At 46.9% G+C, this 25,418-nt stretch overlaps 3 protein-coding genes across 3 annotated transcripts in view; 2 read left to right on the top strand and 1 right to left on the bottom strand.

Moving 5' to 3' along the window:
* Znf668 (zinc finger protein 668) overlaps positions 1 to 25,418 on the top strand; it is a 704,021-nt gene that overhangs the window by 151,433 nt on the left and 527,170 nt on the right. The window lies entirely within an intron of this gene.
* LOC101597669 (cytochrome c oxidase subunit 6A2, mitochondrial) lies at positions 8,915 to 9,612 on the top strand. The gene is made up of 3 exons (XM_004671005.2): positions 8,915 to 8,987; positions 9,171 to 9,307; positions 9,529 to 9,612. The coding sequence occupies exons 1-3, from the start codon at positions 8,915 to 8,917 to the stop codon at positions 9,610 to 9,612; spliced, it is 294 nt and encodes a 97-aa protein (XP_004671062.2).
* Positions 12,169 to 25,418, bottom strand: part of Itgad (integrin subunit alpha D) — a 31,044-nt gene continuing 17,794 nt past the window's right edge. The window contains exons 12-31 of the mRNA XM_045130620.1: positions 24,656 to 24,785; positions 24,433 to 24,575; positions 24,110 to 24,250; positions 23,810 to 24,019; positions 22,749 to 22,879; positions 22,474 to 22,631; positions 21,502 to 21,656; positions 21,154 to 21,282; positions 20,139 to 20,212; positions 19,782 to 19,923; positions 18,027 to 18,140; positions 17,830 to 17,909; positions 17,638 to 17,721; positions 14,091 to 14,169; positions 13,851 to 13,958; positions 13,659 to 13,736; positions 13,371 to 13,484; positions 13,132 to 13,233; positions 12,761 to 12,871; positions 12,169 to 12,282 (exon numbers count right to left, since the gene is read on the bottom strand). Of these exons, the coding sequence (XP_044986555.1) occupies positions 12,169 to 12,282; positions 12,761 to 12,871; positions 13,132 to 13,233; positions 13,371 to 13,484; positions 13,659 to 13,736; positions 13,851 to 13,958; positions 14,091 to 14,169; positions 17,638 to 17,721; positions 17,830 to 17,909; positions 18,027 to 18,140; positions 19,782 to 19,923; positions 20,139 to 20,212; positions 21,154 to 21,282; positions 21,502 to 21,656; positions 22,474 to 22,631; positions 22,749 to 22,879; positions 23,810 to 24,019; positions 24,110 to 24,250; positions 24,433 to 24,575; positions 24,656 to 24,785 (2,397 nt within the window). The remainder of the gene's footprint in view (positions 12,283 to 12,760; positions 12,872 to 13,131; positions 13,234 to 13,370; positions 13,485 to 13,658; positions 13,737 to 13,850; positions 13,959 to 14,090; positions 14,170 to 17,637; positions 17,722 to 17,829; positions 17,910 to 18,026; positions 18,141 to 19,781; positions 19,924 to 20,138; positions 20,213 to 21,153; positions 21,283 to 21,501; positions 21,657 to 22,473; positions 22,632 to 22,748; positions 22,880 to 23,809; positions 24,020 to 24,109; positions 24,251 to 24,432; positions 24,576 to 24,655; positions 24,786 to 25,418) is intronic.

Below are 25,418 nucleotides of genomic sequence, written 5' to 3'. Positions count from 1 at the left end.
CTATGCCCATGAAGTCAGTCTCCCATGAAGTTGAGGGGTCAGCACAATTCAAATAACTATTTGCTGTCGTTCTAGCTTTGGACACTATTCAAGAGCCATTTAACTTATTTTCTGACAGCTTTTATGTTGCTAATTTATTACCCAACCTGGTTGAGGCCCATATTAGACTGGACTCCAACCCTATATCTCTGATGATTCAAGCTCGTTCCCTACTCAAAGAACTAACCCCATTTTTCTTCAACATCTCAGGGGTCATCAAAACTTACTGGGATTTCTCTCTAAAGGAAACAATTTGGCTGATAAAATGACTTCAATGCTTCAGTGTAATACTATTGTAGAAGCTACATGCTTCCACTTATTGACCCATGTCAACTGGAGAGGTCTCAAGCACAGGTTTCCACAGGTACCAGTCAAGGACCTTAAACAATTGTCTGGACTTGTAAGTCCTGTCAGACTTTCCTCCAAGTGCCCCTCCTTCAAACTACAGGAAGCAATCCTCAAGGGTTCTGCCCTAATCATCTTTGGCAAATTGATGTTACACACTATTCTCCATTTGGAAAGCTTAAATATATTTTTCTTTCAGTCGATACCTTTTCCCGTGCCTGCTGGGCATCAGCACATGCCAGGGAAAAATCTAAACATGCCATTAGTCATATGCTTCAATGTTTTGCCACTTTTGGGCTGCTTGATATATTAAAACAGATAATGGCCCCTGCTTCGTAAGCAAGGCCTTTATAGATTTTCTCCAGACCTGCAAAATCTCACATTCCACAGGCATCCCATACAACTTCCGGGGCCAGGCTATCGTTGAAAGATATAATCATACTCTCAAGTCTCAATTACAAAAACAAAAGGGGGAATCCTTACCCCTACACACCAACTAAAAAAGGCATTATTTACCCTAAATATTAAATTTTTCTAAAGAAGATGAACAATTATCCCCTTTTCAAAATCATTGGTCCTCATCCGTTAGCTACAGTTCTATCTGGGTAAGATGGAGGGACCCATTGACTGGGGCCTGGAGAGGGCCTGATCCACTCCTCACAGCAGGGAGAGGGTTTGGATGTGTCTTCCCTCAAGATGAAAAAAGACCCATTTGGGTACCAGCGAGAGACCTAAAATATTTGTCCCAGCAAGGGGACACTGACAATCACTTCTCTAGGGAGTGTCCCACCCCTGAGGACTGTTTCTAAAATGGTCCTTCACTCTGCTAAACTAAATAACTCCCTCCCTTGTGGAGGATTGCTGGCTTTGCCTCCAATCTGGGCCCCTCCGGCTGCTTGCAGTACAGTTGCCCATACGACCTTAAAAACTTGCTCAACCACCTTCCTCTCCCTCATCCAGCTTTTCCCAATGTCTCCTCTGGGCATTTGGGCCCCGCCTTCCCCTAATAATTCCAACTGCTTTCAATATTTTTTCTTTGGTGTGTGTGTTTGGAAGTTTGATTATAATATGGCGAGGAGAGGTTCTTTCCAGGTTTTGTATGGCTGGGGTTCTAAAGGCTTCCTGTATCTGCATTGGCACCTCTTTCCCAATTTGGGGAAAATTTTCTTCTATGATTTTGTTGAAGACGCCTACTATGCCTTTGGAGTGGAGTTCTTCTCCTTCTACTATGCCCTGAATTCTCATATTGGATCTTTTCATAGTGTCCCGAATATCTTGAAATTCCCACTCATACTTTTCTATAAGTTTGTCTTTCTCTTTGTTGGACTGTATTAGGTCTGCCACCTGGTCTTCTAGCTTAGATATTCTGTCCTCTCCCTCATCCATCCTACTGGTGAGATTTTCTACAGAGTTTTTTATTTCATTAACTGTGTTCTTCATTGCTAGTAATTCTGACTGGTTTTTCTTTATTATTTCTATTTCCTTATTTATGTCTTGTATTGCCTTCTTTATTTCATGAAATTGGTGTCCTGCATCTTCTTTGATTCCTTTGATTTCCTCTTTGATTTCTTCTTTGATTCTTTTGATGTGTTCTTTGACCTCTTTGAACATATTTATAATCATTCTTTTGAACTCTTTCTCAGGCATTTCCTCTAGCTCTTTCTCACTGGAGGACATTTCTGATGCATTAATACTTTTAGGTGGATTTATATTGTCTTGCTTTTTAGTGTTTCTTGTGTTATAATGTATATATTTTTGCATCTTGGATTATGTTAATGCTTGGATTTTCTAGCTAGCTGGGTATTCTTAGCTGTATCAATTGATTTGATATAATATATTTTCAGGGTAGGAGCTTAAGGTGTTAGGTGTGGCTCTTAAGACTCTCAGAGTATCTACAAAGATGTTCTTAGGGGTTGAGTTTCCCTGCTATAGGAGTATTCAAGCAGGCTGAGTGGAATAAAATATGGGTAGTTTCTAAAGTTTAACTAAACACTGTACACATTCAATCAAAAACAGCCCCGAGTATATATGCAAGAGTAGTTATTATAATGACCAGATCCTCTATCAACAAAGAGGTTAAGATTTCTGGTCTGTTGAGGGATCCAAGTCAGCTTGCGACCAAGTGAGACCCTTCCCTGGTGCAATCCCAGTTACCTTGGATGATTTTGGTCTCAGTCAAGTTGGTGCCTGGGTCATCAGTTCTGATTTCTGGAGCTGGGCACTTGCTTTTCCTGCGGGGCAAATGGAGCCTGGCAAGTGTGGCCCTGCAGATCTGCACCCCTGCTGCTGGAACTGCTGCTGCTCAAGCTGCCGCTGCTGTAGCCTGTAACTGAAGGTGCTGCTGCTGGACCCACCGCTGCTGCTGCCTCTGCCGCTGCTGTAGCTGCCACTGCTGGAGCCACCCCTGCTGCTGAAGCTGCTGCTGCTGTGTCCACTGCCGCTGCTCCCACTGAAGCTGCTGCTGCTGAGTCTGCTGCTGCTGGCGCTCTTGAGTCTGCTTCTGCTGGGTCTGCCGCTGCTGCTGTGACTGGAGCTGCTACTGCTGGGGCCACTGTTACTGGTGCCAGAGCCACTGATGTTGCTGCCAAACTCTGCTCCTGCTTGGGTCCCACTGTCGGCTCAAGTTGGTGTGGCTGGGTCCCGGGACCACTGCTCTGTTCACCGGAGCTGGGCTCAGGCGGTGGGGGAGGGGAGAGAGCTGCAGCTGCTCTGGTTCTCTCACTGCTCCACGTGTTCTTCTACCTTGCGGTCTGCTCCTCCGTTGCTCACTGCCACTCTCCCTTCAGGTTTCCTAAGTTGCAGAGAGCGCAGTGTGAGGGGAAGCTCCTGCACCTGGCTTTTCCCGTGGCTGAAGCCGAGCTTGGCGGCTTTCTGGTGCACTGCCGCCACGGCGGTTGGCCGAGCTGCCGGAGCCGCTTTTGCCGGCCTGTGTGGGTTCTGGATGCTCTGGACTTCACCGCTGCTGCTTCAATTTCCTATACACCTCGCTTTTTAGTAAAAGTTTGTATTTTGCTGAGTGTTTTTGGTCCTCCCCTAATATTTCCAGTATAGATGTGGGATACATTCATCCTTCCTTCTGTACTTTTAACACAACTGAGCCCAGTGCTCAATGCTGCCCGCCATCTGGAATGGTTTATGTTTGTGGAGGTGGGATGGCCTATGACTTTCTGCCCACCAATTGGACGGGCCTTTGTGCCCTAGCCACCTTAATGCCAGATGTAGATATCATTCCTGGAAGTTAGATTCCCTGTCTGAGGTAGTCCTACAAAACAGGAGGGTATTAGACCTACTAATGGCTGAAAAGGGAGGTATATACTTGTTTTTACAGGAAAAATGCTGCTTTTATGCCAATAAATCAGGAATCATCCAGGACAAGATTAAGAGGCTCCAGGAAGACTTGGAGATCCCCAGGACAGCCCACTGTGGATGGGTTTACATGGCCTCTTACCCTACATCCTCCCTTATCTTAGGGCCCTCCTTCCCCTTCTTCTTACCCTCACCGTTGGGCCTTGTGTAATTAACAAAATTACACAATTCATTCACCAGTGGCTAGAGGTAATAAAACTCCATCAGGTTGAGATACATTACCACACAGGCTGGCAACTCAGGAATTAAGTTCCTCAGATGACCCACTGCCACCTCCTCTGCCCTCCATGTGACCAATGACAGGTAAGATCTCAGACTGACTGAAACAACCTACGACAGGCCATGGAGTGGGTTCTCAGTGAGCTAAACACATTGTACCCAGTGACCGGTAAGATCCCCAGAGGGGGACAACCTAAGACAGGGGCCATGGTGGCTAATGCTCTTACAAAGACAAAAGGGGGAGATGTTGGGCCCTAAAAGGCCCAGGCGTGAGGCCTAGTGGAACTTCCTGAGCTTAGCTAAAGTTTGGCAACCTGTCTCTGGCCAGCTATGACTCAGCAAGACGCCTAATGGCTTCTGGCCTGCTACTTCTGCTCAGGAGTTGGAATTATCATTTCAATAGTCACAGTTTACTATTGGCCCTTACCTCTTCCCCCATCCTAAAATCCCTGCCTTCGTGCCCAATATGATATAGGCAACTGCTTTTAACAATAAAGCGAGTTCCTGTGAGTTTCTGTTTTGACAAGACTCCTGACTCAGTGTGGTTTTTCCCTGGTGACTAGGAGAGATTCTGGGTCGTCCGACATCCACCCTCTTCCTCAGCCCCTTGAGAGGAACCAGCAGGCCTGGTCCTTCCTCAGCACTACCTGTCTGCCGGCAGAGCTGGGCAAACAGGGAAGCAACAGCTACTGTTTTGTGAATGAATATGATGTACCTATCAGATTGATTTATAAACACCTGTGCTTGCACCCGTGGAGTATTGCTACTATTACTGCTGTTTTCTGCCTTGGTTATGGAAGAGAACTTCTTTTTTTTTTTTAATTATTTATTTATTTATTTGAGAGCGACAGACATAGAGAGAAAGACAGATAGAGGGGGAGAGAGAGAATGGGCGCGCCAGGGCTTCCAGCCTCTGCAAACGAACTCCAGACGCGTGCGCCCCTTGTGCATCTGGCTAACGTGGGACCTGGGGAACCGAGCCTCGAACTGGGGTCCTTAGGCTTCACAGGCAAGCGCTTAACCGCTAAGCCATCTCTCCAGCTCTGGAAGAGCACTTCTTAAAATGAAAGGTCTACTACAGAGACTGAACTGGTCAAGCTCCTGAGACTAAGTGACTATTGTGGTATAAAGAGAGCAAAATGTTATATTTCTCTACATTTCTTTATACATAGCCTAGAGAAATCTAGAAGTCCCTTCTCTGTAGGAGGCTCCACTAATGGCAGGTAAACAAGAGGCTCGGCTGGGATGCATAGCATTTCCTGGGGCCTGCATTGTTGAGCAAACTCCTTAAGATAGTGTGACTCCTGGTCACAGGCCTACCTTTCATCCCCCCAAAACCCAGATGGTACTACCTGTAACTGACCAACAGATCTGTTTACAAGTTCCTTTTCTTTTTTTACTTTTATGGCTGTTATTGTTACCTGTAAATTGTGATTTGTGGTTTAACTACCATCCTGCTTTTTTTCTAACATCATGTGGTTATTTACAATAAAAGCTGACACTCCAAACAGTTCAGGGCTGCTGCCCCTCTGATATTACCTCTGGGGTGCAGACCTAGTATACCAGACTTTCTTTCTTTCCTTCCTTTCTTCATCCTTTTCTTCCATCTTTCCTTCCTTCCTTCCTTCCTTCCTTCCTTCCTTCCTTCCTTCCTTCCTTCCTTCCTTCCTTCCTTCTTCCATCTCTCTCTCTCTCTTCCTTTCTTTCTTTCTTTTATTGACAACTTCCATAATTGTAAACAATATCCCATGGTAATTCCTTCCTCCCCCCACTTTCCCCTTTGAAACTCAGTCTCACTTTTATTTTGATGTCATAATCTTTTCCTCCTATTATAATGGTCTTGTGTAAGTAGTGTCAGGCACTGTGAGGTCATGGATATCCAGGCCATTTTGAGTCTGGAGGAACATATTGTAAGGAGTCCTACCCTTCATTTGGCTCTTGCATTCTTTCCACCACCTCTTTTGCAATGGACCTTGAGCCTTAGAAGGTGTGATAGAGATATTTCAGTGCTGAGCACTCCTCTGTCACTTCTCAGCACCATGGTGCATTCTAACTCATCCCAAAGTCACTGCCACCTGAAAAGAGAAGGTTCTCTAACCAAAAGTGAGAGTAGCATTAATATATGGGTGTGAACATTAAGAGAAGTGCTTACTGGGCAGTTTGGTGAGCATAGTACATACATTTAGCCAGATAGCAGCAGACGTTACACTGCTAGAGCTCATGACTACCCCTGTTGTAGGTTTTCAGTATCAGGGATGTATTCCCTCCCATGGAATTTGACTAACCCTCTAGTCAAATTAGAGGGCAGTTGGTTTTCCCCATAACAGACATGCCAGTAATGCACTTGTGGGCTCATTTGGCCTGGCTGACCAAATATAAGGCTTGCAGTGTCTACTGTTGAGTATCTTCACTGGTGATTTCTCTCTCTCCCATTGAACTAACTGCATGTGATGTGGCTTTTTCCAGCTTTCTGTCAGGTGTACATGAAGGAGGTTTTCAGCTCAGCTCCTGCAGGATTTTTCAGTTACCTTGCAGCCTAAGTATTTGCAGTCTTCAGCAATAGGGTCTTACCATCTAATCCTGGTGAGAAACTAAGGGCCTCGGCAATGGCCTGTAATGTTGTGGGGCCATCAGGGACCTCCCTGGCCAACAATTCACTGGAAGGTATCCCATCCCTGGCACTGAACAGACTTTCTTTTTCTTTTCTTTCTTTTTTTACCCAAACTTTTCCCTATTTGAGGAAGATTGTTCTCCATTTCCCCTTCCCAGGTTAGTAAGGGGGAGAATCTTTTTGGTTGAGGCTTTCTACTATCTTTCCCTCTGGATCCCAACTCATTTTTAAAAATTTATTTTCCATTTAATTATTTGACAGCAAGGGGGGGGGAATGGGTATGCTAGGGCCTCCAGCGACTGCAAACAAACTCCAGACACATGCACCACTTTGTGCATCTGGCTAATGTGGGTTATGGAATATTGAAGCTGGGTCCTTTGGCTTTGCAGGCAAACGCCTTAACCACTAAGCCATCCCTCCAGCCTTGGATCCTAAGTCTTTCTACAATAAATCTCATATTTCATAATTTACCCTTCTCAGAGTTCATGTTTTCAAGTCTTTGCTCACTTGGATAAGGACCCAAAAGTTGGGCTCCACAGGCCAGGAATCTCTTGCATCTTTATGGAATTTAATGTCTCTTTGGACCCCAAATCCTTCATCAAAGCCTCCTGCCTCAGCATCTTAATTCATGGTTATTCTGCTTCTAATTTCCAAGTGCTGAGATTTCAGGCATACACCACCATGCCATTATTAAAAAGAACGGGGGGGGGGGAGTGTGCTGGAGAGATGGCTCAGCCATTAAAGGTGCTGCTTACAAAGCTTCTAGGCCTGAGTTTGATTCCCCAATACCCACATAAAGCCAGATGCACAAAGTGGTGCATGTGTCTGGAGTTCATTTGCAGTGGCTAGAGTCCCTGTCATTCTCATTCCCTCTCTCTCTTTCTCTCTGCTTGTAAATAAATAACTAAATTTAAAAGGGGCTGCCTGCAAAGCCAAAGGACCCAGGTTCAACTCCCCAGTACTCACATAAAGCCAGATGCACAAGGTGGCACATGAGTCTGGAGTTCATTTTCAGTGGCTAGAGGCTCTGGAGTGCCCATTCTCTCTATATGTTTCTTTCCCCCACCCTCTCAAATAAATTAATTTAAAAAATTTTAAAAGAATAGTGGGCTGAGGTGATGGCTCAGTGGTTAAAGGCACTTGCAAAGCCTGATGGCTGGGGTTTGATTCCCAAGCACTCGCATAAAGTCAGATTCAAAGAGTGGTGAATGTGTCTGGCATTTGTTTGCAGGCATGAGACACTGGCATGTCTACACACACACACACACACACACACACACACACAATTAAAAAATATATTTTGGAAGCCGGGTGTGGTGGCACATGCCTTTAATCCCAGCACCTGGGAGGCATAGGTAGGAGGATCACTGTGAGTTTGAGACCACGCTAAGACTACATAGTTAATTCCAGGTCAGCCTGAGCCAGAGAGAGATCCTATCTCAAAAAACCATTCCTAGTGTAGGTCTAGTGTTGGAATTAAAAGTGTGTGCTACCATGCCCAGCTAAAATATTTTTTTTTTAAATAGGGCTGGAGAAATGGCTTAACAGTTAAAGGTGCTTGCTTGCAAAGCCTGACAACCTGGGTTAAATTTCCTAGTACCTACATAAAGCCAGATGCATGAAGTGAAGCATGCATCTGAAGTTCATTTGCAGCAGCAAGAGGTCCTGGTGCAGCCATACTGTCTCTTTCTCTTTCTCCTAAATAAATACTTTAAAAAGAAAAAAGAGAATACCATATTTTACTTATTTATTTTGCTCTTTGAAGGCAGGGTCTCGTGTACCCCAGGCTGGCCTTCTGGAACTCACTAAGCTTGCCTTGAACTCTGATTTTTTAAAAAAGTTTTTATTTTTATTTATTTATTGGAGATAGGGAGAGAAAGAGAGAGAAGGAATGGGTACACCAGGGCCTCTAGCCACTGCAAACAAACCCCAGACACTTGTGCCACCATGTACATCTGGCTTATGTGGGACTTGGAGAACTGAACCTGGGTCCTTAGGCTTCACAAGCATGTGTCTTAATCTTTAAGGCATCTCTCCAGCCCTGAACTCTGATTCTTCTGTTTATACCTCCTAAGTGCTGGGATTACAGGAATGTGCCACCATGCCAGGCGTGTGTTTTACTTTAAATGTTCCCTTGCCAAAATAAAAGCCCCAGCATATCAGCTGTCTGGATAGCTCTCCTTCCAGCCAAGGCCTATTTTAGATACAGAATACCCCTAAAAATAGCATCCATGTTCCAGACTCAACAGGTGATTGGCTCAGAAAGAAGGGAGGAGACTTTAGGCCTAGGTGAAGGAGAGCGAAAGGACAATGCCATCTCAGCTTCCGTTTGCAATGGCTCTGCCTCTGAGATTCTTGAGCCGGGGCTTGGCCAGCGCAGCCAAAGGAGACCATGGAGGAGCAGGAGGTGAGTGAGGCCTGGGCCTGACTCTGTGACTTACTGTCTCTGCTATTTGTTCTCTTAACGTCCTCTCGCCTCCCCCTGCCCCTGCTGGAGACACTCTTTACCTGCCATCAGTCCCCCGCCCCCCAACCAGACCTCTAGGCCCAATGGTTGCTTCTTGTTCACCCTCGCTTTTGCTCCCCACAGCTGGCACCTGGCGCCTGCTGACCTTCGTGCTGGCGCTCCCTGGAGTGGCCCTGTGCACACTCAACTGCTGGCTGCACGCAGGCCACCGTGAGCGTCCCGAGTTCATCCCCTATCACCACCTCCGCATCCGCACTAAGGTACCTACCTGATGGACCAGGCAGTCCACAGGACCTCCGGGGGATGAGCCAAAGGGTTCAGACCCCACCCAGGGAGGACTCTGTTGACCTTGACGGGATGAGACCAGTGGTGGAGGGGTCCCCCAAAAGAAACTGCAGTGACCTTGGATGGATGGGTCTGGGGGTGCAGGGGGTCCCCAGGAGGAATTGCACTGACTTCCCTGTCTGCCCTCTCTCCACAGCCCTACTCCTGGGGGGACGGCAACCACACGCTCTTCCACAATCCCCATGTCAACCCTTTGCCCACTGGCTATGAGCACCGCTGAAGCCCCAGTGCAGTACCCCAAACTCAATAAAGGCATGGAACTTTCGTGTTCTTGGACTCCTGGGGACCACGGGCAGGACAGGACCACGCAGGGGCATGTGTACAGGGGTGGCATGCAGGTCACACAAACGGGTCCCCAGTAGCTGAGAAGCAAAATGCTCAAAGGACTTCCTTCCTGAACTGGTAGGTAGGATGTCCCGCCCCTTCTTCCACTTGTTAACAAAGAGATCTCTAGGCTACCCTGTATCTCGGGAACTGTGCGCAAGATAGAATCCTGGCTCCAAGAGATTTTCAGTCGTTAAATGACATACTCAAGTTCAGACAGCTGAGTGGAGGCCCCCGGGAACCCAAGGCTGCATATTCCAAAATAGCTTCTCTCTTGATATGCTCAGCCCTAAGTGAAAGCTTCTATGGATGCTGGCTGCCTGGGGTTACCCTAATCCCAACAGACCCTGTATGAAGTTCTGGAATTAGTACTGGATTTGGTGTAGTTTGGTCGTCTTCTGTGATGACCTTTAAGGAGTCTTCTGCGTTGTTATTGTGGAGATCAGACTCTTCTTTCTGGAGACTGTCTCTCCTGGATTATGGAGATCATTCAAGAGGACATTGTTGTTAAATGAGCTCTAGACATTTCATTCACCTCCTAGGACCCAAATAACCCATGAGCAACACACACACACACACACACACACACACACACACTTTCTTGTACCCTCCCCCAATACTGCTTTCACTGTCATCAAGAAAACAGGCCAGGGCTGGAGAGATGGCTTAGTTGTTAAGGTACTTGCTGGCAAAGCCAAAGGATCCATGTTTTATTCCCCAGGACCCATGTAAACCAGATACACAAGGTGGCACATATGCCTGGAGTTTGTTTGCAGTGGCTAGAGACCCTGGAGTACCCATTATCTCCCTTTCTGCCTCTTTCTCTCTCCCTCTTAATAAATAAAATAAAATATTAAAAGAAGAAAAGAGGCCGGAGCCAGGCCACACCTTTAATCCCAGCACTCAGGAGGCAGAGGTAGGAGGATCACTGTGAATTTGAGGCCACTCTGAGACTCCATAGTAAATTCCAGGTCAGCCTGGGCTAGAGTGAGAGACCCTACCGCAAAGGAAAAAAAAAAAAATGCCTTAAGCATGATCCCCTGTCCCTCCCTGAGGAGTTGATTGTCCACTAATGGTTACTAGGGGAGGCTAACATTTTCTTTCTTTTTTTTTTTTTTTTTTTTTGGTTTTTCGAGGTAGGGTCTCACTCTAGCTCAGGCTGACCTGGAATTCACTATAGAGTCTCAGGGTGGCCTCGAATTCACAGTGATCCTCCTACCTCTGCCTCCCGAGTGCTGGGACTAAAGGCGTGTGCCACCACGACCGGCCAAACATTTTCTTCAGTGGTGTAGCCACAGTGCTCTGGTAAATAACTCCTCACCATGTCTACACAGGCATCCTTAATTAAACTCAGTGAGTCTGTCTCTCACACACATAGGCACAATCACACACACAAAGGCATCAAAGTAGGCAAGGGACTGGTTGGAAAGAAGGGATTCCGAGGAAGAGAAGAAGGAAAGGAGCATGATCAAAATACATTATATACTTGTATGAAAATTGTGAATAAATAAAATAGAAAAGAAAGGAAAAGATACCCTCAGGTCCCAGGTACCTAAGGAAGTAAGTGACTTTTCTTTTTTCTATACACCCAAGTAGGTCCCCCATGTATTCTTAGAACTTTGTCTCTGGGCTCAACCTCTCCCATTACAAGGAAAATGTGAAGTATTTTTTTTTCCCCTGAACTTTCTTTTTCTTTTTCTTTATTTTTTGTGAGGCAAAGTTTTATTGGGTAAAAAGAGAGAAAAAGAAGAAAGCTGGTGCACCAGGTCTGCATCCCAGAGTTTGGGATCTCAAGATGCAGCCCTGATCTGTTTTGAGAGTCAGCTTTTATTGGAAATAACCACATGATGTTTATAGTAAAAACAGGAGTTGGAGTTAAACCCCAAAATACATACTGTTAAGCAAGGGGGAAGGTTATTATAAGAAGTCACAAGGTTACATAGGTCACATAGGGGGAACTGAGGCAAGAAACATTCTATGCTATGCAATCACAAAGATATTTAGAAACAAAGATACAGAGAAGTCATGTACATTGCACAGAGGGATCATCCCATTCATTAGGTAACATTTTTATTTTTATTTATGTACTTTATAATATTCATACAAATAAACATTTTAGTTTCATAACATTTGTTATCTATTGAAAATTTATGAGGCAGAAGTAAGAGGATCACTGTGAGCTTAAGACCAGCATGGGACTACAGAGTGAGAACCTACCTGGAAAAAAAAGGAAAGGAAATTTAAGCTGACACCATGCTTGTTCCTGAGAAAAGTGAATGAGCACTAAAGAAGTTTAGCACAGAAGTCTTTCAATTCCTCAGTTGGTGGCATAGCATCTGACAGGTCACCCAGGTGAGTCCAGATCTATGCAGAAGTTTTCTTTCCATGGGAAGAGCTGCAGGCAGACCCAAGACTGGCTCTTGGAGGTGGAGATATGCAGGAAGGTGGGTTGCTAAGGTGTAGGCAAATGTGGGGTCTCACCGCTGAAATCCACTCCACTGGCTAGGAAAGGGTCTTCAGGTTTACCACCCAGCATTCCTCTGTACCGACGTTTGAAGAAGCCAAGCTATGAGAAGTGGTAAATCAGGAAAGTGAGTAAGAGGGCAGGGAAGAGAGCTGAGGGGAAGAAGCAGCTAAAAGAGAAGAGAAGGGAAAGAAGCAAACTTGTTTGTTTACCAGAACATTCATGTGAACAACTGTCATAGATTGAGAGAAATTGTGTGCCAAGCAGTCATTAATTAAGCATCCAGTCTGTTGGAGACAAGCAGATTCATAGCCAGACAGATTTACACACATACCATAGCTTCATTTTGGTCCCACAGTAGACAAACTGTGAGGTAAGACTTATAATCATTTCAAAAATGAGAAACAGGCCAAGAGAGGTCAAACAACTTCCCTAAAATTAAGCTGTAAGTGACAGAGTGTAAGTATAAGTGTAGGTGTGCCTAGGCCTGCCTGATACCACAGTCAGGTTCTCACTATACCACCCTATCTCGCAGTCGGGGGAGGAATGCTGGTGGCGAGGAAAGGGATAAAACGCTCACCTTGTACAGGATGGCTGTGATAACAGCCAGCAGTAGCAGACCTCCCACTGAGCTGCCCACCACAAGGAAGATGAAATCATAGACCTCATATTCTTCTAGCACCGTCTCCATCTGATTTAGAGGCCAGAAAGCATCAGATCTCACACTGCCTCACTGTCCCCTCAGGTCCCAGCCTTTAATGCCCTCCCCTCCTTGCCCAGGCCAGCTCCTGGGGTGACATACAGAAGCACTCTTAGCCCCGGGGATACTGTCCTGCCCAGGGACCTTCATCTCTCCTCCCTTCAGGCTTACTAATTGCCTAGCCATCAGCACAGATTGAACATCAGGAGCCCTCTTATCCACCTGGACACCACCTTCCACATGGCCACTACCTGGGCTCTCAGAAATGCCTCCTGTCCTGGAAGCTGGGAATACACAGATGTGCTGAATGTGATTTCTGCCACACTCTTGACCAACACCTTCTTCTGCAATGTCTGTGAAAGAGAGAGGTGGGTAGAGTTGGGACTGGATCTAGAGGGAGCTCAGGGGTCCAGAAATGTCCTGGACTAAGGAAGCAACAGACCCATCGGACACATAGGCCAGTGGAGGGCCTCTGCTGCTGGCCACACACCTGGCTGACCCAGCTGAAGCTGAGGTTGCCCTTCAGAATGAAGTCCAGCTCCTCCTGGATGCCAAAAGAGGGGATGTCACAGCGGAAGTGCAGGCAGTCAGCGATGGAGCAGTCCTGGGGACAGGAGGGCAAGGAAGGTGAGGGGGATCTTCATTTAGGTAGGACCAAAAGAGAAAACAAAAGCTGTCCAATATGGGGCAGGAAATATGCACAATGACAATATGCCTACAAAAGCCTTCATCCCCCAGTGTAGGCTGGACCTGCAGTGGTCATGAGGGTCTTTCTCACCAGTACAGAACTCCCTGGAATCCGGATCAGGAAGTCATAACACTGGGGAGGTTCCCTCTCTGACACACAGGGGAGACTCTAGGAGAGAGGTGGGGGGGGGGAGTCTTAGCCACATAAGGATGGAAATTTCCCTGAAAGAGAGTGGTGGTGCTGTGGAAAGAGATACTGGGGAGAGAAAATACAGGCTGGCACCTGTGAAGGAGCCTCCACAGTCACATCCCACACAGCCACACCGTTTAGCATGGTGGGCACCCAGAAGTTAATGCTGATGGCCAGTTCCCGCTGACTCAGGTTGTTTACCTGCAGGAAATCAAGACAAAACATTATTTGCAGTTCCTAGAGCATCCCTAATCCTATATCTTTCCTCCATGTAGCCCTCTGGTCTTCTCCATCTTGAGCTGAGCCTGACATAAATATCCCCTAACTTCTCACATGATACCGATGTTCGACCTCTTTCCTGCTTTTCCCATCAGAAGATGAAAAGTTGATGTACTTGGTGTAATCTTCCTGCCTGGAGAGAAGGAACATGCTGGTGAAAAGCAGCCCTAAGACCATCTCCAGCTGGGCCCAAGCCTGCTGCAGAGAGCTCCTTTGGACCCAACAGATGACCCAGAGAAATAATGGTTTCTATGTACCTCTGCAGCCTCCATGCCAGCTTACTACAGTGTCCCTTGCCCCAGTCACCCAGAACTACCTGTTCTTCTCTTCATGCCCCTGGCTCTTTTATTCCCATGGCTTTGCCTAGGCTCTTTCTTCTGCTTGGAATATCCTTTCTCCCATTCTGGGAATTTTCACTTAGAGATCCAATTTAAACAGCATCGCTCATAAAATTTCACATTTTCCAATGGGAAAAAGCATTCATACTACTTTTTCTAGTAGGCACATGGTTGGCCTCACAAAATTCTTTCAGTCTTCTGCCAGAACAAGTAAGCCCAAGCCTAAAGGTACTTACTCTATGAAGTGACAGCAATGACGAAAATAGATGTGGTCATACTGGGGCAAGTAAATAACAGGAAGAAAGTACATCAACTCCAGCCAAGAGGGGACAATATTTCAGGCCACAAGAGGGTTCCAACCATGTATCTATCCATGTATGGATTTTTCTTGGAGCTATGGTCTCACAAGGTAGCTCAGGATGGCTTGGAACTCACTGTATAGCCTAGACTAGCCACCAACATACAGCAATCTTCCTGCCTCAGCCTTCCAAGCACTGGGATTACAGGTGTAAACCAACACATCTAGCATAGTCATGGCTCTTTTCAGCAAACATTTGCCATATACCAGGCTATCTGATGGCCCTGGAAGTTCAATATTTCAGCCATAATACCTGCCTGCTCAGAGCTTCATGTCTAAAACCTCAGTAGAATCAAGCAGACAAGAAGGACCTGTAATTTTCACTAGCACCCAGAAGCCAGATAAGCCACCCAGGAAACTCTGTGTGCCCCAGCAGTTTATCAGCTTGATGATGAGGAACACAGAGGGGTTGAGGATGTGGTAGAGCACTTGCTTAGCATGCACTGGACACTGGGTTCCAGCCTCAGGACACAGAGGTACTGGAGACAGATTGCGTGAGTTCATATCTCAAGTTTACCATTTCCTACCAAAAAAAAGTAACTTGAGACAAGAAATTTAATCTTACTAGAGTACTATAGATTTTTCCTCCTTGAAATAGACATGCTAATAACAGTGACGACTTGTGATAGAGCTGTGGTGTAGTGGTATGTGAATTTTCTGCAAATGCTAGGGTTTATTCTTAGTGTGCTCACCAGAACTCTTCTCTGGTCCCCACACAACCCCCTTTTTCTTTGCTCTTCTATTTACTTACCAAACAGTCTTCCAGTTCTAAACCTCTTTTCAAATATAAGCAAACCACCCAGCCTTCCTTAGTCTTCAAAGAGGCATACAGCATACAGTCATGTGAACAAGCCCTTGGCAGAGCCATCTTAACCTGTCCCTGCTTACCCGCCCGCCTTCAGAACCCATAGCAGCAGCATTGCACTTGACTCTCCTGTGGTCAGCCACAGCCTTGGGCTCTTAGAGGACTTCAGAGCAGGTTTTCATAGCTATCTTCTTCTCTGACCTTTCCTTTAATTAATTAATTAATTTCATTTATTTATGTTTGGTCTTTCAAGATAAGGTCGCACTCTAGCCCAGACTGACCTGGAATTCACTACATAGTCTAAGGGTGGCTTTGAATTTACAGTGATCCTCCTATCTTTGCCTCTCAGATGTTGGGATTAAAGGCATGCACCACCACTTCTGGCTATTTATTTATTTACTTATTTTGATTTTTTAAGGCAAGGTCTCACTCTAGCTCAGGCTGACCTGGAATTCACCATGTAGTCTCAGGGTGGCCTTGCACTCACAGTGATCCTCCTACATCTGCCTCCCAAGTGCTCGTATTACAGGCGTGACTTAAAAGTAAAATTAAAGGAAAAACACCTCAAAGTTCTTTGACTAAAAAGACATTCTTTGCATAGTTTCACCCCCCTGTTATCATCTCTGTAAGAGGGTCTCAGTTTTTTTTTCTCTCTCTCTTTTTTGTTGGGTGGGGGTGGGTGAACAGGGTCTTCCTCTATCTCAGGCTGCCCTCAAACTCACAGCCAGCCTTCTGGCTCAGTACTAAAGTCTTAAGCTACCACACCTGGCTGGTCTCTTTGGCCCGTCCTGCAGAGTGGTCTTCAAATGAAGACCTGTCAACAAAGACCCATTTCAAGCCTGTTGTCAGTGTACCATAGCTGTTAGTTAGGACATGGCCTTCAGTGCCCTTCTTCCAGTGCAATTCGTGCAGGCTGCATACTGGGCTTTGGCACTGCCCTGCCCCAGCCGGCCTGCACCCTTAGGGTGTGGGTTCTCTGCCTGGGCGCTGCTGCAGCTGGCTGCTCCTTTTCCACGGCCCTTCCTCGCCTAGCGCCAGCCCCCACCTGTCCCGGCCTGCCACTGGCCTGTTTACCTGGGCAATGCCGGAGGATGGGGAGGGTGACAATCGGAGAATGACACCTTGCAAGCGTCCCGCCGCTCCACAGCTCCCTCCCAGCCTGGCCGGCAAGACCTATTTATTTATTTTTGAGGTGGGGTCTTACTCTAGCCTAGGCTGACCTGGAACTTGCTCAGTAGTCTAGACTGCACTCAAACTCAGCCATCCTCCAACTTATGCCTCCAAAGAACTGGAATTAAACCATGACCAGCTCCTTGCCTTTATGTGGTGATAGATCATATCCTTTTGGGCTTAAGCTTTCCATTGCAGAGTGCCCAGAAAAGGCTCGATCTCAGTCTAGTAGCTGCACTTAGTGTGGTCATGATTAGTACCAAGGACAGGACTAACTTCGTGGGAAAGGAATACTGGGGCAAGGGGAGGATGTGCATGGTGATGACAAGGTACATATTCCCACCAGCAGGCCGGTTTGTCAGAGAAGAAACAAGAATTCTATGGTCTTATCATGCTGTGGTATAAATATGGCTGGGAACCCACACAGGAATTTCTATGGGAGGAAGCAGAAGTCCTATAGTGCTATAGTTTGGACATGATCTGAGTTTATTCTCCAAAGGGTTCACATGTTGGGAGCTTGGCATGCACTCAGTATGAAGATGTTGGCAAGTGGTGTAACCTTTAAGAGGCAGGGTCTACTGAGAAGTTGCAAGACTGGCCCATTTCACTTACTCTGCCTTCCTGTCTTAGCCATATGACCTCACCCCGTAGCCCACAGTTCTGCCACTAGAGTGCCATCTGCCATCAGGTGATATAGTCACGAGGACCCTTGCCAGACCTGGCACTATGCTGTTTCAACTGTCAGCCTCCAGAACTGTGAGCTAAGTAAACGTTGTTCCTTTATAAGGACCTGCCTCAGGTCGCCCAGCATGGTAAAACAGGCTAGTCCAGATGCTCCTCACAAAGAGAGTAGGCTGGGCTGGGTGGGGGTGGGATGTGACAGGCTTAGATGAAGGTCAAGGTCCAAGAGAAGGACTAAGGATTAGGCACCTGCTGATCACTGTGTACAGCATGTATTTCACTGGAAGCTCCAGTTGGAAAGTAGTCTTGCTTGTTGCAGGGTTATTATTTTCACTGGAGAGAGAAAGAGGACCGCAATTGTGAAGAGATCCAGGAGGTGATTATGGGGGCGGGGGCTGAGACTGGAGGGTGAGAGACACACCAAAGCTGACCTGGGCTCACCTGCTCACATTGGCCCTCACAAGCAACCTGTCTCCCAGGGTGGCCTTGAAAGATACATCAAATGTTATTACGAAGGTGCCCTGAGGGAAGAAGAAAGGGGAAGGGAGATGGAGAAGGTCATGGAGGAGTGAGAGACAAGAGCAGGTCAGCTCGAGGAGAAGCAGCGGTGAGGGCTGGGGCTTTGGGAGGGCGCCGACCTCCGAGCCTTCTTCGAAGACCGGGTGGTTTATGCTGCAGCTGCAGCTCCTCAGGTCCTCGTCCTCCGCGGGCTTCGCCTCACATGCCAGGCGCAGGGGGCGCTCACGAGGTTGCTTGCAAGGAGGAGAATGAATTCAAACAAGTTACACCTGTGCATATGCAGGGTTGGCATGCCACGGCGGCGGCACTGCAGAGCAGCAGGGAAAGACAGTCAGTAAATGATGCTGCGAACAAGCCACCCCACACCAAAAAAGTCTCTACCTTACACATACACTAAAATAAATTCCAGCTGGCTTAAAGACTTGCATGTGGAGAAAAAAACAAACAAACAAACTACAAAGCTCTTAAAAGGTAGTATCACTGTTTTCATATCCTTGGGGTAGGGAGGCTCTTTGTCTCTCAGATTGGGAAATGAAACTAGGACCTCACTTACTCATACATGCTGGACAAATTGTTCTACTAGACCCCTGTCCCAGGAAATATTTCTTAATTCTTTTTTTTTTTTAAATTATTTATTTATTTATTTGAGAGCGACAGACACAGAGAGAAAGGCAGATAGAGGAAGAGAGAGAATGGGTGCGCCAGGGCTTCCAGCCTCTGCAAACGAACTCCAGACGCGTGCGCCCCCTTGTGCATCTGGCTAACGTGGGACCTGGGGAACCGAGCCTCGAACCGGGGTCCTTAGGCTTCACAGGCAAGCGCTTAACCACTAAGCCATCTCTCCAGCCCTTCTTAATTCTTAAATACAACTCACACACAAAATACTTAATACAAAAGAAAAGATGGATAAAATCACCCACATTCAAATTAGGACATCCTTTAGAAAAGAGAAAACAAGCAGGTGATTAGTTATTTGCACAAATTAGAATAAGATTAATAACTAGATTATGTAAAGAACTCTTACAAATCAAATTTTAAAATACTTATTTCTGGGAAAGAGAGGGAGTCAGGGAAGAGAGACTGACTATGGGCATGCCAGGGCCTCTTGCCATTGCAACCCAACTCCAGACACATGTTCCACTTTATGATTTGGCTTTATGTGGGTACTGAAGAATCAAACCTTGTGTGATAGTTTGAATAGATGGCCCCCAAAATGTTCACTGTTTTATTAGTTTGTAGTTTGCATGTGTAGCTATCTGGCAGAAGCGGTGTCACTGGGCGGGTCTTAAGGTGTGGTGGTGGGTTTAAGATTCAAATGTAAAGATATGCAAAGTGTGCCTAGAAGGAGTTCCTAAAGTGTGCTGTGCAATGTGGCTTTTAGGCTTGTATTTCTCTCTTTGCTTGGACATGAAGGCAAGCCAGTTTCTTCTGCCATTATGGAACTTCCCCTGGATCTGTAAGCTTCAATAAATACCCCTTCCTCCATAACTGTGCCTGGTCTGGAAGTTCATCTCAGCAACCTGAAGCTTGTCTGCTACACCCTGTAAGCAAGTGCCTTTAACCATTGAACCATCTCCCCAGCACACAAGTCAATTTTTAATATATAGGCATGTGTATAGACCCTTCCCAAAAGACACAGAGGACCAGGAAGTATGTACAAAGCTGTGCAGCCTCAGTAGAGTAACAAGTTTAAACAAAGGAAGTACTGTGACCACCAGACTGACAATTCAAAGTCTGATAGTACCACTTCTAAGACCAGTGAGCCAAAATCGTCATCTTTTCTTTATAACTCAGTTTGTGTTATTTTGTTATTGGCAATGGAAAATAGACTAACACAAGGCCCCTGCCAACTAGATCCCGAGGGAGCTCTTTACCTGTGTTCCTGACACTCGTTGATAGGACAGTCCAGCTGGGTAGTAGAAGTTGACCACAGTTCCATAGGAGTCCTCCCCTTCATTCCACACAGTCACTGTCACATTGAGTTCCAGGGAGCTCCCCACCAACAGGGTCTGCAGGCTGAGCAGGGAAATTCAAGCCAGAGAGGATGACTTCATTGGAAACAGGTTGGAATTGGATCAGGGGCAGGATGGTGGGAACTCATGAATCATAAACTAACCAAAGTCCAACCAAATTCATTTTATTAGAACACCAAAGAGGATCACAAGCACTGTCCACCTGTGAGGATGTAGGACTCAGGTGTGTCCATATGAAAGGGGAGAAAGAACACTTACCCCGAGAAGCTGAAGCTGATGCTCACACCGCCCTCACACAGGTGATCTTGCCCACAGCTCTTCTCAAAGGGAAGCTGCAGTGAAACAGCTTGCTCTCTTCTCATCCCTGGTTCTAACCTTTCTCCTGACCCCTCATTGGAAGCCCTCGTCAACATTGACTATCAGCAAGCCTCTGCCCCCAGGAACAAAGGTGGGTTTGGAAATTGGAATATAAAGAATGATAAACACAATCTTGGATTCAGAGAACAAGTTTAGTTGAGCCAAATTCAATGCACACTGAAGCGATTATACAGCAAACATTACTGAGTGACAGTAATGGGACAATTTTTGGCTGAGTGGCAGTTCGGGGCAAGTGAAACCACAGGTGAATTAGATATGGCTATTGTGTTCAGGAAATACACAGTCCCCAACAAAGCCACAAATACAGATGCAGGTTGTTTTGATTCTCGATCAGGCATGATCATAGTATACTTGGGGGCCAGGGAAAGTGGGATCTAGGAGTTCCTGAGTATGGTTTTCAAGAGGGAGAGATGACACACACCTTTAATTCTAGCACTTGGGAAGCTGAGGTAGGTGGATCACTGTGATTTTTAAGGCCATAAGACTATAGACTACATAGAAAATTCCAGGTCAGCCTGGGCTACAATGAAACCCTATCTCAAAAAAAAAAAAAAAAAAAAAAAAAAAAAGAGGGAGATGGGATGGCAGCTTTCTTCAGGTGGTAGAAGGAAATGCTTTTCAAATGGGAATTACAAGAAAGACACAAGCTCTTAGATAAGAATGAGAGAAGCTGAGAGGGCTTTGCAGAGCATGAAGTAGAGAGTTTATATCAGGGAAGAATGGGTAACCAGCTGGGCTGTGCACAAATGTACAAGCTAGGCAGGGCTTGGGAAGCTGAGTGGAAGCATTTTGGATTGGATGTGGTTGGTGGGCAGCTGGGGGCTATTATGGGTTCCTAAGAACATGGAGACACAGTGAAGCTATCATATCCCTGGAAGTCCATTAGAAGACTCACAGAAGCTGTGAAGAGGTCTTGTGAGCCCATTGCCAACACAGAGCGCAGGTTCCTAGGTGAGGCAGGATCTCTCACCAGGGAGAAGTTGAGGCGCAGGATGATGGGGCTCAGCACATCCTCCACACAGTCCTGAAAGAGAATGGATTTTCCAAAAACCACTGTCCTTCTTACTCCCATCACCAGAGCATCCTTGACTGTGTCCCATCTGTTATGAAGCCACATTTCCTACCCACAGCCTTCCTCTCTCCAGCCCCAGGATCCTGACCCTTCCCACCACACACAGTAGAGAGCAGGGGCTAGTCTTGGGCTCATCTTCCCTCTCCCCTTTCCCAAACCCAAATTTCTCACTGGCAAAAGCAGCCTCATTGTTTCACAGTGATCCCCCAGCCCCAGCGTTTTTCTTCTAGTCAAAGTCCTGTTCTTGCTCTCATCAAAAATGGCACGAGAAATCAGACGGCCTGGGTCCAGTGCCAGATCATACCTGACAGAACCTTGGATGTCACCTAAAGTGGAGGGAGAATAAAAATGGAAAAGCAAAGAGAGTCTAGAATGTTCTGTATACATGTATTTGTTTCTGTGTTCTGGGATTACACAATTGATAGAAGATAGACAGATATATAAAATAGATTAGATAGATAGCTAAGTAGATATAGGTAGACAGACAATAGATACGTTCCCTGCTCTCATAAAGATCACAGTCTAGGAAAGGAGCCCAAACACATGGGCCACAATGTCACAACATGGTAGGCTCTCCTGGTGGAACTAGAAAGCATACCAGCTCAGACTTGATCAGCTGGGACCTGGAGGTTTAGCAAGAATTGAATAAAGAAGAGAAAGAACACCTAAGACCTCATGGGAGAGGAAGACTGGCACATTTACAGAGCATTTGGGGGGATAGGAGTGGGATGAGTGAGACCTAGGATGGCAGAAGGAAGTATTTGGCTTTTTATAAATGCAAGGCAAAGATCCTCAGTTTTGCATTTTAGGATCAATCAAGTCTAGTTCCTATGTGGATAATGGGTGAGAGGTTGTAAGAATGGATATGGGAGCCACCCACAGTGTCATTGCTTTGGTGTAGGAAACAAGAGACAGATAGCTCAAGGGAAGGTGGGCATGCTGGAGAGGCTCCAGATCTTCCTGAACAGGAACTTACAGGCCTGGATGTGGGAAGGAGGTGAGAGAAGGATCTAGGCTTCTGACTCAGACAGCTGAGTGAGGATGAGGGGAGATGTGGATTCCTGGGCTCACTCTGTCCTGTCCAAAACCTTAGCAGCTTATAAGGGGTGAGAATGGACCTACTAAGTTTAGGAAGAAACTCACCTAGCTGGCCAAGAGAGCCTCTCTGGATAGTGAAACAGACAGTGGCCTTCCCAGCTTCCAGGGCAATGGGCACCTCTTTCCAGCACTGGTACACAGACTTTGTCACCTCCATAGGAGCAAATCTAATGGATATCCCCACTTTCAGCACAGGTAGACTCCTGAGAGACATAAGCAGGGGCTGTGGGCAGGACACTGACCTCTGGGAGGAGAGTGGGGAGTGGCACTGATGACTCAGATGCACACTGGGTAAGGATGGCATGTAGGGGAGTTGTCACCTGAGCAGCAGCACATGTCCCTGGGCCCCCACAGCCAGGTCTACCAGTCCATCCTGGGTGAAGTCCTGGCCTCCACTCAGTGACTGCCCAAAATATTGGAGCCCAGAGGAGAGCTGGGAGCCAGGGACCCGCTGTTTAGGGAGGAAAGGGAAAGTGGAAATGAGTAGCTGAAGCTGTAATTCCAGTGCTTGAGAGGCTGAGCTAGGAGGGTGGAGAGTTTCAGGGCAGCCTGGACTAAATAATGACCCCATGTCTTAACCCCTATCCACATTTCCCTCTAAAACAGCTGGTTACAAAAGGTTGAGAAAAGATATTTAGAAAGAGTCTGTAGGGAAAGCATATCTGAATGAAAAGATGAGGTGGCTGGGCACTTGGAAGGCAGAGGTAGGAGGATTGCTGTGAGTTCGAGGCCACCCTGAGATTACATAGTAAATTCCAGGTCAGCCTGAGCTAGAGTGAAACCCTACCTCGAAAAACCAAAAACAAAAAGGAAAAGGTGAGGTGAAGGTATGGGGGAGGAGACTCTTTTGGTCAAATTCATTAGGTTAACAATGAAGAGAAAGCAGCAATTTAAAGAGGCAAGGTAGCACATTCCTTTAATCTTAGCAGTTGGGAGCCTGAGGTAAGAGGATCACTATGAGTTTGAAATCAGTCTGGGTGACAGAGTTAGTTCCAAGTCAGCCTGTGCTTAAGTGAGACTCTGCCTCACTCAAAAAATCAAAACAAAACAAGCAAAACAAAACAAAAACACCACATCACTTTAGGACTGTAACAGATTCACTTACTGATCACTTGTCATGGTCATCCACAAATAGTTGATGAATGAAGTGCTTATTGCTCACTGTGCTATCTCTCACAAGAAACTTGGCTTGATCATTTCTATGTTTCAAAGAAATTTTTTTTAAAAAAAACCTGAGGATCACCAAGTTTGCGTCAGTCACTTGCCTAAGGATACACAGCAAGTGACTGCTAATACAACTAGGGGCTGACCTCAAGGCTGAGTCTCTCTCACCCATATGTCTGTCAACAATAGAATGAAGACTAAAGATGGGGGGCCTCACCTGGCTAGGCAAGGGGCTGATGGTCAGTCTTGAGACGCCATGAAATACGTAAACAGCACCCTGGTTATCCTGCTCCCCAGGCGCCCCGATGGCCACATCTGTCACATGGTCTCCATTCACATCTCCCAGCACTGTCAGAGCTGCCCCAAAGCGGGCCCAAGGATGGCCGTGCTCCCCATGGAGAATGGCCTCACACTGCCACCTGCTCCTCTGAAGAACAACGTCAGTGTCAGGCCCGACCTGAGCAATTCCCCAGCCCATACCCTGACACGGCCCAGGCCACGACCCCCAGCCACTCACCCCCGCGGGCATTGGACACACGGACACCTGCCCCCCTCGGGTCTGCTCATAGTAATGGGGGACTCCAATGAGAACCAGATCAGTGTTGCCATCGCTGTCCATGTCCATGGAGCAGAGGGAGGCCCCGAAGTAGGAGCCGATCTGGAGGGCAGAGCTGAAGTCATCCATTTGCCCTGCCAGATGCCCCCTCTGGACCAGGTTCCGCCTCTCTCCCAGCACCAGGACCTCCCTTGTGGACCCCAAAGCCCCCTCATCTCCTTCTCCACCCCTGGCCACACTGCCCACCCACCCCCATCCTCTACTCTGGCTCCCTCCACACCAACCTGCGTCCCTCTGACTTCGAATTTTGGCCTCCATCGCTTGGATTCTTGGGTGAAGATGACGACCTTCCCGGTGTGCTGGTAGCGAGGGGCCCCCAGGATCAGGCTCTGGACCCCCTTCCAGAAGGCCAGCTCGCTGGAGTAACCTGAGGAGCCCAGGCCTCAGTTCCAAGGCTTCTCCAACCATTCCCAGGCAGTTTGTTCCCACCCCTTGGCCTCTTCTCACCCAGGTAAGCATCCCTCATGTCCACATTTTCCTGAGACATGTTGATGAAGGTGGGTCTCGTATTTGGAGGGTATAGGAAGGCACCTCCAGACCAGCTGAAGCTCCCCACGGTCCCCAGAACTGGCCCATCCTAGGAGAAAGGATTCCAGGGCTGAGCAGGCTTGAGCAGGATGTCAGCCTAATCCGAGGGAGGCCTGCCCGTAATACTTTTCATTATTTGGATTTTTCTTCTTCTCTAGTTTTTACCAGCAGCGTACTATACCCTAACTTCTAAGATCTCTTGGTTCACTGCCCCTGTCAACCCCATCACCTTCACCCATGGTGCATTCTGCCTCCTTCTACCCTTCTGGCATCTATTCCACCCTAGCATAGGGTTCCTGGAACCCAGTGTGTCAGTACCATTCTCCTGGACAACCAAATCCCTTGAGATGTCATCTAGGTCCTTTCCCAGCTGAACTTATGCAGTTATCTTCCATTTCCAAAGACAGCCTTTGGCCTGGCTACCTGTCGCCCCTCTCTCAGCTCCATTCTGGAAAAGTCAACATCAAGTTAACCACTTCCTTTTGAGGTCTTCCATGGCATCTTCAGGGAACAATATTTAGTCCTCCCCAGTAGGTCTTTTTTTAAAAAATTATTTTTGAGAGAGAGAGAGAATTGGCATGCCAGGGCCTCAGCCACTGAAGACAAACTCCAGACGCTTGTGCCACCTAGTGGGCAACCTTGTGCTTGCCTCATCTTTGTGCACCTGGCTTATGTGGGATCT

This window comes from Jaculus jaculus, chromosome 12 (genome assembly GCF_020740685.1).
Source record: "Jaculus jaculus isolate mJacJac1 chromosome 12, mJacJac1.mat.Y.cur, whole genome shotgun sequence".
NCBI lineage: Eukaryota > Metazoa > Chordata > Mammalia > Rodentia > Dipodidae > Jaculus > Jaculus jaculus.
Note: the sequence above shows the minus strand (reverse complement) of the source record. Positions and strands in the feature narration are given on the sequence as shown.

Excerpts from the sequence above, each read along its gene's own strand:
- LOC101597669 (XM_004671005.2), top strand. The coding sequence starts at position 8,915 with ATGGCTCTGCCTCTGAGATTCTTGAGCCGGGGCTTGGCCAGCGCAGCC. Across the intron at positions 8,988-9,170 it reads AGACCATGGAGGAGCAGGAG|CTGGCACCTGGCGCCTGCTG; the intron begins GTGAGTGAGGCC and ends TGCTCCCCACAG. Across the intron at positions 9,308-9,528 it reads ACCTCCGCATCCGCACTAAG|CCCTACTCCTGGGGGGACGG; the intron begins GTACCTACCTGA and ends CTCTCTCCACAG.